The sequence below is a fragment of the Kryptolebias marmoratus genome, linkage group LG12 (assembly GCF_001649575.2).
Source record: "Kryptolebias marmoratus isolate JLee-2015 linkage group LG12, ASM164957v2, whole genome shotgun sequence".
Lineage (NCBI taxonomy): Eukaryota > Metazoa > Chordata > Actinopteri > Cyprinodontiformes > Rivulidae > Kryptolebias > Kryptolebias marmoratus.
In genome coordinates this window covers 23,276,533-23,291,639 of record NC_051441.1, presented here as the reverse complement: position 1 = coordinate 23,291,639, position 15,107 = coordinate 23,276,533, and the positions used below count along the sequence as shown (strand labels likewise).

Genomic DNA, 15,107 nt, shown 5'->3' with positions numbered 1-15,107 from the left:
CTGTTTGTTGATGTTCTGAATAAAAATATAATTGGTTGTTAAAACGTTTACACAGTAAGGTATCTGTTAAATGTGTCCAAAAATGTGGAAAAGCAACTCAGGTTTTGTTAGCTGTTTGAGAAATTTTGTTCCGCCCACTACTTTTGCTCATATGCTGTGCATCTCCTGGGGGCTAAGCCCCCCTTGTCCTTAAAACCTAGTGACCCCCCTGGTGACATGGCACTCACTATTTATCATGTTGGCCTTTTATTAAAATGTTTTAACTCTTAGCTGGTATTCTTAGTTAGCCTTTCAGTACCTTTAGTTTAGTTTTTATCATGTCTGATCAACTGAGGTTTTTAAATCCTAGTTCAGTTTATGTTAGCTTTCATTATACATTAGTTTGGTTTTCCTCAGTTTATCTTGTGTGTGTTTTTAATTTAGATGTTTAGTTTCATGATTTCATTTAGATACATGTTTTAGATATGTTTAGTTTTAACTTTATATTGTTGTGTGGGATTTCATGTTAGATATGTTTAGTTTCTTATGTTTCAGATATGTTTAGTTTCATGATTTAATTTAGATTATCTTAGATTTCATTTAGACCATCCCAGCTCATATTTTGGATATTGTTGTGTGTTTTGACTGTATTTTTGTGTAAAATGTTGTAAAGCACTTGTTGCTGAAAAGTGCTATATACATACATTTGACTTGACTTGACTATGTAAATAAACTGAATTGAACTGAATTAAATATTGAAAAACTGGTCCAAATCTGCATATCTTAATTTCTTAAAGTGTACTCTGGTAAATTAAACCATAAATGTGGGGCAACAGCCTAGGAGGGTAACAAAAGTAACAAAATGATGTGCAGAGTGATGAATCCAGTCTTACGAGCTGTGCACACAAAAATAGGGTGTGATTTTCACAATCTGGCTGCTGAAAATGTGTCTTTGTGACTTGCTGGTTACTTGATTACAAACATTTAGAATTCAGTGAGACAGAAAAAGAAAATTTGCATATTTTATTCACAATTTTGAGTCTAACTATTCTGAAACACTTGTAGCCCAGTGAGATATTGTCTTTATCCTGCTGACAGAGGCCACTACCATCAGAAAATGTGATCAACCAGTTACTAAAACCTGACACCTCTCTAAAGAACCACCATGAACTTTTCAGCAGTTTGAGGTAAAGTAGCTCTATTGGATCAAACAAAGGAAGACTTTATCAACTTCTCAAAGTTAACTTATGTGACCATTATCCACTTCAGAGTAAGCTAACTGGACTGACAGTGGAGAAGACCATGCAGTAAAGATAAAAGCTCAGCTCTTACATCAAACAACTTGTAACTATTCATTGGGGGGCGGGAGGTTAAAATCTTCTCGACTGGAAAGTGAAATATCAATTTTTAGTCTTTTGCATTCGGACAACAAAATCCAGGCAGTAAAAAAGGAACTGAGAAAAATGCCATGATGCAACACTGTTTTTGAGTTACATTTTGTTTCTTTTTAACGATTGGACAATTTAGTCCAGAACAAGTTCAATTACATTTCAAATATATCAGTATTGTTTACATTGACTTGAACTTAAACCTCTGTAATAACCTTTTATCAGATAAAGAAATGGGGCTTCTTTGTATATTAACTTTGAGATCCTCTAGTTGTGGAATAGAAAGTCTAAAAAGAGGATGTACTCACCGATGTGGGGATGAAGATGGAGAGGGAGTAGCCATAGATACACACAGTCTCCAGGAAGGTGTACCCTCTGATCAGCCTCTCAGCCCCTTGCCTCCAGGTCAGGAAAGCCCACAGGCCCACTGGTACCAGCCAGGCATACAGGAAGATGGCTACTGCAGCTATGGTGACTGCAGATAAACACAGCAGATTCAGCAAGCTGCAGCAACAACCTAGATATCCAGGTGAAACAGGACTGACCTCTATGGAACTGTGGTTTATAGTGGTAGCTGGAGTTTACCATTTCATGCAAGAAGGTGGAGACGTTCCCACTGATTGCTACTGAGAACACCAGGGTCATACAAATCCAAAAGGGACCTACAAAAAGACACATTTGGATAAAGGTCACAAAGAAGATCCTTCGAAGAACTAGTTTTGTAGCCTTTCCCTTCCTCTAGATGGCATCAACTTGGCCTCCAGTTCTAAAGTAAAGACCCTTGGTGTTTCTGATCAGGATATGTTTTTTAACTTTATTAAAAATGTTACCGGGACCACTTTCTTAAACCTGAACAATATCACTAAAATGATAAACGTCTTGCCCCAAAATGATGCAGAAAAACTGGTCCAAGCATTTATCACTTCTAGGCTAGACTGTAGTCATTTTTTATCATCTGGGTGTCCCAGCGCTGCTGCCAATGACAGTTAGCAGGAGAGATCAGATTTCTCCAGTTTCAGCTTCTCTCCATTGGCTCTCTGTCAAATTCGGAATAGAATTTAAAATCTTACTTCAAACATACAAAGCTCTCAACAACCAAGCTCCAAGAGCTTATTATTCCATATTTTCCTAACAGAGCACTTTGGTCTCAGACTGCAGGTACAGTGTACATTTGAAGACATCCTCAGGTATCAGGTAAAAATGGCATCAGACTCAGGTCTCAAAAAACAAAAGACGTCAGGTATCAGAAAAAAGATCCTTGGAGATAAGCCTTCTGCAGGTGGCGCTGTTGTCAGTATTAATTTTTTTTCAACTTCATTTATTTTCACAAACAATTAAAAAATGTTTGGAGATGCAAGAATCTTTATGGAATTTTATTCCACACAAAATATTTAAAATAGTAGGGGGTTTAAAAGTTTTGTTAAGTTGCAACTTCATTGTCACTAAATTGCCAAAAAATCTCAGTTTTATCAGCAAACATTACTGTATTTTCCAGACTAAAAGGCGCACCTGAATATTAGCCGCACAAGCTAAAATTAGGGGAAAATCCTGTTTTATTCGTACATTAGCCGCACCGGAATAAAAGCCGCAGGTGTTTTAATGTTTAATTACCATATGTAAGAGAGTATGCACAAAGGGGATTGTCAGGAAAGAGATGGCTGTTTGGAAACACATCCCTTTTATTAACATTTTGAAAAACAAGTTACCGGTACATATTTGCGTAACCTTTTATGTATATGTACAAGTACCGGTAATTAAAAGCAAGAAACATGTACTGTGCTGTTTAAACGAGTAACAAACATACTGTATAACAATAACCTACAGCACAATAGAAAAATCTAATCGGCCTACCTTTTGGGCTAAAGTGCAGTAGCACGGCTTTAACGAGAAGAAAAGTCAATCATTCATCGTTCGTTCTGCTGTTGTACGGCACCACTTTGCCTGGCGGATGGACATGTGACCAACATACCACTCTTTTCCCTGTGACTGTGTCTGATCACATGACCTTCCGCCAGGCAAAGTAGTGCCGTACAACAGCAGAACAAACCAAAACAAATCCTCTTACGATATCACAAAAATCATGAAAAATCCATAGAAAAGCCACACCGGACTGTCAGCCGCAGGGTTCAAAGCTTGTGCAAAAAGTAGCGGCTTATAGTCTGGAAATTACGGTACTCTCATTAAAATTGTGTCAAAGGCACATTTTCTTTGTGACATATTTTTTGTGTTTGTGCTGATATCAGTTTGCTTTCTATTTGTGTTTGTAATAATGAAGATAAATAAAGTTGGGGGGAAAAAAATCCCGACAGCAGGATTTACTCTGGAAACCATTGTAAAAAAAATACTATTTTGAAGCTCCTAAAGTGTTGTTTCTATGTGGATGCAAGTATGAATTGATAAATCCACACAATGGCAGTCCCATATGGACAAGGCCCAGTTTATCTTTGGTGTAAGTTTCTTGTATTTCTTCTAAATTATAGCATTCAAAAGTAAGAAAAGCCTTCCCTGCAGAATTATATAATATCTGTGCCCTTTTACCCTGTAAGACATTTCTTAATTAGATTTGGACATAGTTAAGTATTTATTGTGTTTTTGAGGTCAATCAGACCTTAAACAACTAAAATGAAAGCACATGTAGGATGATTATTGAGTCAAAGTGAATGCATGCACCAAATTTGTAGCATTTCCCTACTTTTGTTAAAAAAAAATAGGATTCTTGTACATACTGGTACTGTCAAGGTCTCACTAAAAGGGAGGATACTTAGGAAAATATTTAAAACTTGGATACGGTTCTGTTTGCTTACCATAAAGATCTGGGTTACTCCGAAGGTAATGTTTAATGAAGTTTCTTCCAGGTAATGGCATTACTGACCCCTTGACTCGTTCCAGAACCTGCACCACATAATGGCAAACTAATATTACACAAACAAACACTGATGGTCCAAATAAAGCTGCTTACAGAGTTTATTCATTGATATTGTGTCAGTTCATACCTGCAATGTGTCCACATTAAAGAAAGACTGATAGAATTCAAAGGTCCAGAAACTACCACTTGGTTTCTGTTCTTCTAAGAGCTGGAAGAACCGACATGTCCTCTTTAAAACAATTAAAAGTTTCTATTTGTCTTTTGGTGATCAGTAGAAATGAATATTATACCTGTGAACTCTCCTCGTCCTCAGATACGTCCAGCTTCACATCCTCCCTTGCAGCTGCTGCCCCAACGGTTACAATGGGGGAGTTTGCAGACATGCTCAGTGTGGATGCTCCGGGGTCAGCGGACAGAAGTTCTGCTGCTTCTTCAAACTCTACACACAAAGGGGAACAAGAAGCAGGTGAGCACCATTGGCTGCTAAAACAGGCTCAGATCCAGGATAATAAACAAATGTTCTGTTTAAACCAGGTTTGTGTATTTTTTTTAAAGAAGAGGTTTGAGCAGACTAAGCAACTATGTCAGGCCCTCAGCTGCTTTTTGGGCTGAGGACCTAACATAGTAAGTTCTCTAAACTACAACAGAGAGCTGTTTCCTCTTCGCAAACCACCAGGCGAGATCAGGTGGATGTCACTAACTCTAACATTCAGGACCAGTGGGTTAGAAGTTTGTCAGACAGGACCCTGACACAGCTGCAGAAGGACGTGCTGGCGAAAGGACTTCATTTTGCCATCTCCACACTCTCTATTTCTGAACTGAGAAAGCTCCTCGGATGAGAAGCGAAACGTCTTCAACTACAGAATAGAAGTCCAGTTGGTTTTGTTTTTTAACCTTTTTTGAAAATAGTAACAGTAGCTGAGAGTCACCCACAACAACTACTCTTAGTGTAGTTATTTTCAAGGTTTGACCAAAACAGATACTACTATTTTTCATTTCTCATCAGAAGATGGACTTGATCTAATACTCTGGCATGAAAGGCAGCAGATGATAAGCATTTCTTTATTTTAAAATAGAAAATGAGAGCAGTTCAGTAGCTACTTGCAGTGTGTGAAATTTGAGCATTTCTCCCAATTTAATGAAACATTTAAAATCCCAACTTTTGGCTGAATACAGAATGTTTACCCAGCTAACTCTTAAAGCTAACACGACTAAACAACACAAATTAGAGATAACTCTGAAGAAAAGACAAGTTTCCATGAGACAGCAAAAAGACAAAAAGGATTACAGATTAGCAAACTGAATTTTTCTCTCTGGATAACCAACAAATCACTGTGATGGAAAAAAAATGTTTTTTTGATGAGTCTTGTAGCTTTTGGAGCCATGGTAAGTCCTAAAATCTAGACAAAACTGACACAGAGCTACCTGAGCTGGATAAAAACATTCATCATCACTTTGCGGTTTCTGTCTGCTAGTAGCTTTACAAGTTTGGATGTTACCAGATGTCACTCCTTAGACTCACAACATACTCGATAAAATCCTCATTTGATCAAAAACATACTCTCCTCCATGCACAGACTTTTTTTTTTCTCAGGCTGCGCTATGAAGAAGTCAAAAAACATGACATACAGTATTTTTCCTTGTTAATTATAAGAAATAACTTGAGGAACACATTGAAAACAGGTTTTCTTTACTCCAGTGTAGAGCTACTGAGGTGTCAAACACATGATGACACAGATTTTACTGACTTTATGTATTTATGGTCTGTAATCTGTGCTGTAAAAAAGTACAAGTAGCAGTATCTGCAGATATTTAATCTTAAAACAAAAGCCTAGCCTTGAAGTAATGCAAATCTCCACCTCCTTTCATTTTTAATTCAAGATGGCCGCCACAGGCATCCACCATAGCTTTATCTCATGAGACATGTTAAGGCTCAGAGTATGTGTTGTGAAAGACTCTCAGCTACTACCACACAAACTTTACCTCATTCTGAGTAAGTTATAGCCTATATGGAATAGATGTTTAGCTGTGGCCGCCACCTTAAATTAGCTTGACTCTAAAAGTTAATCTGTTGTAGATGTACCTCTAATAATAGGTTTGTGAAAGTTTTATTGTGTCCAGTGGTGAATGAGATATTTTAATAACAGACAAACGAACACAAACTCAGACACTGCCAACAAGAGTTCTGCCAACAGTATATAATACACCAGTCAGCAGATACAATCTAGGGAACAAAGGAGTTTGATATTTTTATTAAGTCAGATGTGAAGGTGAACCAAACACAAGGTTCAAACAAAAGGAGTGACCTTGACCTTTGACCCCATGACCCTATGACCCTAAAATCAATAGGGATTATCTTTGATCCAGTTGTGCAGTTTGATATTTCTTCGTTACACAGTTGGAGAGTTAGAGCTTAGACAAGAAATTGTCATTTAATCCAATTCATGATACCTCACTCAAAATCTTAATCAGTACATATCTAACTTTAACTACTCTGTAGTACTTTCACTTAATGTACTGAATAATATGGTTCCAATTCAAAATGATAAATACTGTAATAACTTTTTATGGTTTTAATTTGTCGCTTCATTCTTTAATAATAACAATAAAGTATCAACTCTTCACATCTGAAGGTGATTCAAGTTAATCTAATAACCCAATCTGATGCTGACCTTCCTCACTGCAGAGCCAGAATTATTTTATTCATGAACACACTTTCAGCTGTAGCTAAAGGCTATATGTAGCAGCAAAAGCTACCTAAAAGTTAAAATTTAACCTAAACTAACCTAAACCTAAAGTAATCAAAAGAACTTATTGGGATGATAATCTTGCTTTTAAATTAATTATTCAATAAATTAAAGGCCTAGCATTCTTTGATGGAATGCATATTTCTCGCTGGCTTTCACACCAGAGTTCAAAACTCAGATGATCCTTTGATGAGAAGGGATGAAGTTGTAGCTGTTTTGTTCAAACTTTCGTCATACATGATCTAATAACACACCACAAGATCTCACATTTGAACTATGTGTTACGAAGGACCACATCAAGGTTTAGTTCAATATATAATACCAATATAGACCCTGGAAAACAAACTTTAGTGTAAGCACTGTATTTTACAGATACTGAGCAAAGTTTTGGTGTGGTAGTAGCTAGGAGTCATTCACAACACATACTACAAGCTCTACTTATTACCACAAGATCTTTGCTTAAAGGGGACCTATTATTTAAAATTCACTTTTTGCATGTTTTTGTACTTCCACTTGGGGTTCTACTGCTTCTAGAAACAGTCCAAGCAAAAAAAACACCCAGCCATATTTTGGCAATAAGTAAATGGTTTCTGGTGTCTACAAAAAAAAACGTTTCAAAAACCTCAGGATTATTGCCTCACAGTCTCTGTTACCTAGCAACCCCAAGCCCAGCCCAGCCCCTCACCTAGTAACCCAAGTGTAGCTCCTCCCACTTTATTACAAGAAGACCATCACGTTAGTTCTGCTGGTTTGACAGCTGAACATTATCTGCTGGGAAAGGAAAATGTTCTGTTTTTGGCTACAATATAGAACATGTGTCTGTATTGCAGCTGTCCCGACCCGCTACCAGTCGGGTTTCAGACCACTGATTGCTGCTCTCCTACTCAACAAATGTTGGTTCAGAACCGCTAAGTGCCCCTGGCCCAAAGTCAGAATCCTCAGAGTTTGAATTAACAACAATATAAATGTGTGTCAGATCCGCAGCGAGAGTACATTTAAAAACTTCAGAGAGTTTTTATGTTTGGAGTTGGGACTGAGTTGGGGGCGTGGCCAACAGCAGCTTATTTGCATAATAGTGATGTAGCCCTAAAACCGCTCATTCTGAAATGAGCTCAAAACAGGCAGAACTGATCAGGTGAAATCTCAATATCTGAGAATGATTTTGTGTATTAAATGTAATGAAGATGTTTTGTATAGACCACAGACCTGTCCTAACTTGTTCAAGGAAGCATAATAGGTCCCCTTTAAATTTATAGTATTAACTGTTAAAGTCAACCCTTTTTGTCTGTTATCTCACGAATCAATTGAATGGATTTTAATGAAACTTCAATCAGCTGATTAACCTTTGGAGTCAATCCATATTAAGATGGCTGCCACAGTTAATCAACATTAGCAGAAAATGACTATAAATCATTTTACATATATTGAGCTAAAATTTGGTGTGTTATTAGCTGAGAGTCATGCATAACACTCTGAAAGTGATTTCATTGTATCACAAAAGATTATTTTCAAGGTTTAACCAAACTGGCTACAACTGTGATAATTCTCATCAGAAGATGATCTTGGTTTAAAACACAGGTATGTGAGAATTTACCTGCGATCAACACTATGTGAGTGTTAGATTAGCGATAAAATCCACCACCTGTGGCAGGCGATATATCTTCTTTCAAGCTATGACAGGTCTTTCATACCAGTACAAGATGCTTCATCGAGGAAACAGCGTTTTATTTACCTTGGAAGTGTAAATCTTTTGGACTGGCCATCGCTTCACTCATGTAAAACCTAAGAGAATAAAGACATGCAATAATGAAAGTTCAACAACACACCATTTCGTATAATCTCCTACATTTAAAACTAAAAACACATTACCGCGAGAATAACAAGAACTGAGTCAAACGTCCGTTCATTTCCAAATCAAACCCCACTATAGTCTTACTGTAAAAATGTATAAAACTCAACAAACGGTGTCACATATATATCAAAAAGTTATAAAGATGATGAAACACCAACCTGTCCACAGCAGACTCAGTCACACCTGATTCAAGTTAGGAACGCGGACTCTAACGCCGGAGTTTCACATAAAAACTTAATTAACGTAAACGTATTTATAATTCAATATACAGCCAGATAAACAGCCCGGCTGCACCATCCGACGAAAAGCTTTTATTCAAAGCGCTTCAGCAGCTGCTGTCAGGTCAACTTGTCTTCCGGTACACGTCACCATGTAAACAAAGCTGTCACGTGAGAATAGCAGATTTAACCTTTTCTCTTTTTTCAATAAAACTTTATTAAACAGAACAATAACAATGTGTTCTAGTTTTCCACCGTTAATACATCCCCACTAATTAAAAAAGTATCCCCCATTAATAAAAAAGTAAAAAAAAAAAAACACAGAAAAGGACCAAGATTACTTATATATTCATGACTAAATGTAAATACATGTACCCATAAAAAACACATAAACACTGTGTGTAAACAGAGCCTATTCATTTTTGGGGGCATTCTAGGTAGTGGGGTCCTGGTGAAGCAACAAAAAAATTGTTATGCTAATAATATTATTAATAATGTTTGTTCTTCAAAAACACACCAGATTTTGCATAATTTACAGAAAGGAGATCTATATGGATCTGAAGTGTAACCATCTATGTCCACCTTATATGTCTGACCTTGTACAAATCTAAACCCCCTCCCGTTCTCTCCGATCCTCCTCTTAAATCTCCAAGTACCCTCTGCCCGCCTCTCCACGATGGGGAGCAGGGCTTTCTCCTGCTCTGCCCGCCTCCTCTGGAACTCTCTACCATCTGACCTAAGAAACACTACCTCTCTCCCTGCGTTCATGACTGCTCTGAAAACTCATCTCTTTAGATTAGCCTATCCTTCTTAATTTCATCTGTTTTAATTCTACTGTTAATTATGTCTGCTTCTTTTCATCTGTATTTTCGCACATTGTCGCACATACGTCTGTGCTTGAACCGCTCTGACAGGTCGGCTACATTTTAAGGTGACACCTCCTCACGCCGACAAATCTTTTCCCTCCATGTAAGGGGAAAATTCCTCAGTCACCGCTCGTCACAGCTTCAAGCCGACTTACGCGCCAGCTAATCGAAAAGAAGTGAGTCTACATCAATGACGAATAGAACAATAGTTCAAACGGAACCTTTGCGACATTGATTTTGCTGTCGGAAGTATTAGGTAGAGACACCCGATGAGCGCCATAACAGCTCCATATGAGCTCCCGGTTTGATGTGCCAGCTGTCCTTGAAGGTGATCGTGTTTAGGTGAAAATGGCTTCGTTTCGAACTGTGGGGAGAATGTTCTGTTCGGTGGCTCAAACAGGAGCCATTTCGGGCTCAGTCAGCCGCTGGGAGAAGCTGAAAAATAGTAAAGCAGGTGAGAAACTGCTACATTTGGCCGCTAGCATTGGCTTCACGTGCACTTTAAGGCTAAAACGTTCGTATTGTACTTGTCATTCATGTAGTTATAGTTAGAGAAATTCAATTTGAGGAAAAGGTTGTCCAGTTTTTACATTTGTGAAATTCTTTGCATACGAACTGCTTCATTCATCTAAACACATTGTGATCTGTGACATCCTGACAGACGGACAAAATTAATTCCGTCCCACCGCTTAAAGTAGAAAATGTTTTTAATATGGTTTTACTATAGAAGGTTGTTGAATTTTTCTTTATCAAAATTATTTTAAAACATTTTAAATAAAAAGTAAGTTTTATTATTTTTAGTCTTTGTTTTTCTTTTTTTTAAACAGCGATGTTTGTTTATGATACCTCGTCATGAAATGGCCATTGTTGCTGATGAACCATTAACCAAATCATTACAACTACTTTATTTCACTGATGGAGTGAGATCAAATTTCTAATTTCTTTCAATAAACCTATCAGAAGCTTCCAAAAACATGACATCAAATATCCCAAATTTTTTAGAAGCATAGTAATCTTAGTGTATTTAAACTTCTGACTTTGAAGACATTAATAAAAAATGCCTTAAAAACATTCTCTCTCTCATTGTTCTGGTATTTAGCAAATAGAAATAATTTTGAAAATCCTAATTGACCTAAAACGGGAAAAGTTTATTCTGATTTCATTTCAGACGGTGTGAAAGAAATGAATGTATTTTTATATAGTATATGTAAACTTCTGGTTTCAACTGTATTTTGTTCAAAAGCGATTATCTCCAGTCATCCATCTATCTAATACTGCTTATCCATGGTTAGGTCTTAGGGACAACAGACCCACAAGGAAAACTGAGACATCCCTCTCTCTAAGCAACACTCTCCAGCTCTTTCTCGGGGATCTCATGGTGTTCCAAAGCCAGAGGATATATAATCCCTCCAGCAAGTTCTGGGTTTATGTCATCTGTGTTCCTTCAGTAGTTCAAACACGCTCTCTGGCCCATTGTTAAAAATTGGAACCACCTCCTCGATCTGCCACTGTACAGGCTTTGTCCCAGTCCTCTATGTGACATTGAAGAAGGGTGTCAACCATGATAGCCCCACAATGTCTAGGTCCTTCAGCATTTCACATCCGTCTGTCAGAAAGTTTGCCTGATTGAAAAGTCGAGCCACGGGTGTGCTGCCTTTTATTTAAAAACAGTAATAAGTTCATTACATGACTAAGTTACATACACAAGGCAATAAATAAGTTCATAGTTAATAATTAGTTTAAGAAAATTTAAGCTAAAAAAACTTTAAATGTTTGGATTTGAATTCAATCGGAGTGAGACATCTTATCTTCGTTATATTGTACGTTCAGAATACGTGACGTAGTGAGTGCTCTCACCATAAAACAAGCTTTGACGCATTTTCTCCGGTAAAGTTTTGAAAAATAAGGGAGAAAACAGATCTTATAAATGCTAAATGTGTCCTACAGGCTTGTGCCTTGGGAGACCTCCGTCTTTGTAAGTATTGCTGTGTTCCGGAAGCACTTGTGCATTTATATGTACATTATAATGCTGCTTCTGTTTTTTTAATTCATGTAAATACACAGGTATGATACCTTAGTATATGTTTTGGTATATGTCTATTTTGGACTTATAGCGCCCCCTGGAGAAAACTCCACCAGCCGCCACTGGATTCAGCCCTAATGCACAGGTACTTGTTATCCAGCCCTGCCTGACAGAGCCTCCTTAGAACCTGAAGAACCTTCTTGGGGCATTTGGTTTCACAACCAAAAACCAGAAATGCTCTCTGAGAGCTCAAACCTCATCCAAGGCGATAGGGTCACTGTCCGCTGAGATTACTACTCGCTCTAGAGATCCTCATTATGTCAGTTCCTTTAAAAAAAAAAAAAACTGAATCTGGGTTGTGATCTGGACCACCAAATCTAGCAGCCAGTCAGCCAACCAACCACCTAACCTCCTTGACAGTGGTAGAAAAGTGCTTGAGACATTTGCACAACTTCACTTATTGTTCAATAATTTTGGTGCTTAGTGTTCGAATTTCAGTAAATTTGCACTGAAAAGTTATGAACAGGGTTTGCTTGGGGTAGTAAAAGGTAGTAAATTAAATGAGCTCAAATTAAAGCTATTGAAAGGTAATAATAGGTGACAAACAGAATTTGACGTTGTAGTAAATTTTTCATCACCCTTTCAGGATATTCTGATTTTTAAATTGATGCTTACTTTTTGTTTTAAGTATGTTTAACTATAAAATCTGTACAAAAATCTAACTACATATTGTAGGACCTGAGCTGACGTTGATAGACTCGATTTGTTCCGCTGTCCGATCTGCAGTGTTGGAACTGTACTTGTACTGAACTCAGTATTGTAAGCACTTGTACTTAGGTGCATTCCTACTAAGAAGTTGTGTCCAACATGTAGCCTGAATTGAGTTCTGTCTCTTCTGTATGCAGGTGTGTGGTGTCGCAGTTTGCTCTCCGATTACAGGGAAGCGTGCAGGGAGATGGTCGTTGGTGCATGGGAACGGCCACTCAAGACTTCAGTGTACGCGACTCTGCTAGGTGGCGCCTGGATCTTTTTCCAGACAAAACCTGATCGCTCATTGTTTGAGGCCGCCCTGCTGGAGTGCTCAAACCAGCTGTGTCTGCTGTCGCCGTGGATTCGCAACGCCACCTCCGATGGCCACGTGCAGAGTCTAATGAGACTTCGTAACGAGGGCCGACTCTGCTGTGCCAGCCTGGGACTGCTGTGTGTGATTTACCGTGCTGACTTCAACCCCGAAACCACGCTGTACGAAGCCTGGTGTTCCAACCTGTCAGCACCATGGAGAGAGCTCCCTCAGCGGATGCTTGACATTGGGTTCATTGGCCGCTGGTGGATTCTGGAATCAAAGATGAAGAACTATGATGTTAATGAGGAGGAATTCAAGTTCCTGCCAGCTCACATGCAGTCAACATCATCACCCAGTGTTCCAGAGGTGGAGAAGAATGAGAGCTTACACAAAGCATCCTGGTTACCGCTGACAATGGAGAAAGAGGAAACTAATGCTGTATAGAGGAAGAAAAGCTAAAACAAAATTGTGAGGAGAAAGACACTCAAGCTTTATTTGTGAGGACCTCACTTTTCATAAAACACACATAACACAAAGCAAGAGTGTGTACCATGATACTAACTACATATATCAGGTGGTGTCTGAATTGTCTCACTTATTGTGATTTTAGGAGGAGAAAGCTGTTTCCTGTCACTGCGGCAGCAGAGTAACACTGCTTTATTACAAGAAAACAATTAAAAAACAGATGTCAAAGATGGCTCAACTTAATCTTTTTAGTAATTAGATTTTTTTTTTAAATGAACTTCTCATGGCTTAAAAAAGACAAACCTGATCAGTTAAAGAGGAGAACAAGTAAAAATAACACTATGATTAGTGGTTTAGGGTGAAAAAATATTATTTTAGAAGCAATGACCAGAAAAAATGAAAATCACTTATAAATTTGGGTGGAGTTCTTAACAGCAGGTTCTGGTTTGGTCCAGACAAACAAGAGAGACAAACACGAAAGAATTGGTCCAGGTGTAGTTTATATGGAAACATAAACAGAAAAATTCAGGTTAATTAAAAAAACAATTACAAATACTGCAAATATGGAAAGCAAAGTGAGGAACTGTGGTCAGTTTGTCCTCTAGCAGCCTGTAGCATGGATAGCTCAGGAAACCCAAGCCAACCCTAACTATTAAGATTTATCAAAACAAAAAGTCTTGTCGTAAAAGTAGACGGAGTGAAAAGCTAAAATGGGAGAAATATGATCTCTCTTGGAACTTATCAGAACTCTGGCAGCAGCATTTTGGATCAACTAAAGAGTTTTTACGGTTTGTTTTGGACACTCAGATTATAAAGAATTACAATAATCCATCCTAATAGTGATAAATACATGGACCAGTTTTTCTGTATCATTTTAAGACGAGATGTTTCTAATTTTAGTGGTATTGTTCCTGGTGACATTTTTAATGGAGTTAAAAGACATCCTGATCAAAAACACCAAGGATTGTTAGATTAGAACTGAAGGCATCCAGAGGAAGTGAAAGGTTGCAAACTTTGTTCCTAAGATGCTCATGTCCAAAAACCACTACCCCTGACTTGTCTGAGTTTAAAAGCAAAAATGAAGAGTCTTCCAGGTTTTTATGTTTTTAAGACAAGCTTGTAATCTAAGTAACTGATTGGATTCATCGAGTTTCATGGATAAATATAACTTGAGTATTATCAACATAACTGAAAATTTATCCAATGCTGTCTAATATTTTACCTGATTTAAGCATATATAAAGTGAAGAACTCCATGACTAACTGATGTATGAAGATTCATTATAAACATGAACTAGCATCTATCAGATAAATACACTGCCTGGCCAAAAAAAAAAGTCACCACCAAAAAAAGGTTACACACTCTAATATTTCGTTGGACCGCCTTTAGCTTTGATTACGGCACACATTCACTGTGGCATTGTTTCAATAAGCTTCTGCAATGTCACAAGATTTATTTCCATCCAGTGTTGCATTAATTTTTCACCAAGATCTTTCATTGATGATGGTAGAGTCTGACCTTCTCCAGCACATCCCAAAGATTCTCAATGGGGTTAAGGTCTGGACTCTGTGGTGGCCAATCCATGTGTGAAAATGATGTCTCTCACTCCCTGAACCACTCTTTCACAATTAAAGCCCCAT

General features: G+C 37.8%; 2 protein-coding genes across 2 annotated transcripts in view; one reads left to right on the top strand and one right to left on the bottom strand.

Moving 5' to 3' along the window:
• Window positions 1–9,215, bottom strand: part of yipf2 (Yip1 domain family, member 2) — a 19,210-nt gene extending 9,995 nt beyond the window's left edge. Inside the window, exons 1-7 of the mRNA XM_017432201.3 lie at window positions 8,991–9,215; window positions 8,713–8,762; window positions 4,524–4,672; window positions 4,361–4,441; window positions 4,172–4,259; window positions 1,913–2,029; window positions 1,676–1,842 (exon numbers count right to left, since the gene is read on the bottom strand). Coding sequence (XP_017287690.1) covers window positions 1,676–1,842; window positions 1,913–2,029; window positions 4,172–4,259; window positions 4,361–4,441; window positions 4,524–4,672; window positions 8,713–8,755 — 645 coding nt within the window. The 5' untranslated portion in view covers window positions 8,756–8,762; window positions 8,991–9,215. The remainder of the gene's footprint in view (window positions 1–1,675; window positions 1,843–1,912; window positions 2,030–4,171; window positions 4,260–4,360; window positions 4,442–4,523; window positions 4,673–8,712; window positions 8,763–8,990) is intronic.
• A 938-nt stretch (window positions 9,216–10,153) lies between these two features.
• Window positions 10,154–13,827, top strand: timm29 (translocase of inner mitochondrial membrane 29). The gene is made up of 2 exons (XM_017432202.3): window positions 10,154–10,370; window positions 12,845–13,827. The coding sequence occupies exons 1-2, from the start codon at window positions 10,265–10,267 to the stop codon at window positions 13,444–13,446; spliced, it is 708 nt and encodes a 235-aa protein (XP_017287691.1). The 5' UTR covers window positions 10,154–10,264; the 3' UTR covers window positions 13,447–13,827.
• The last annotated feature ends 1,280 nt before the right edge of the window (window positions 13,828–15,107 follow it).

What these genes read in the sequence shown, in the direction of transcription:
- timm29 (XM_017432202.3), top strand. Translation starts at nt 10,265, where the DNA reads ATGGCTTCGTTTCGAACTGTGGGGAGAATGTTCTGTTCGGTGGCTCAA. An exon ending in GCTGAAAAATAGTAAAGCAG is followed by an intron (nt 10,371 to 12,844) that starts GTGAGAAACTGC and finishes TTCTGTATGCAG; the next exon opens with GTGTGTGGTGTCGCAGTTTG.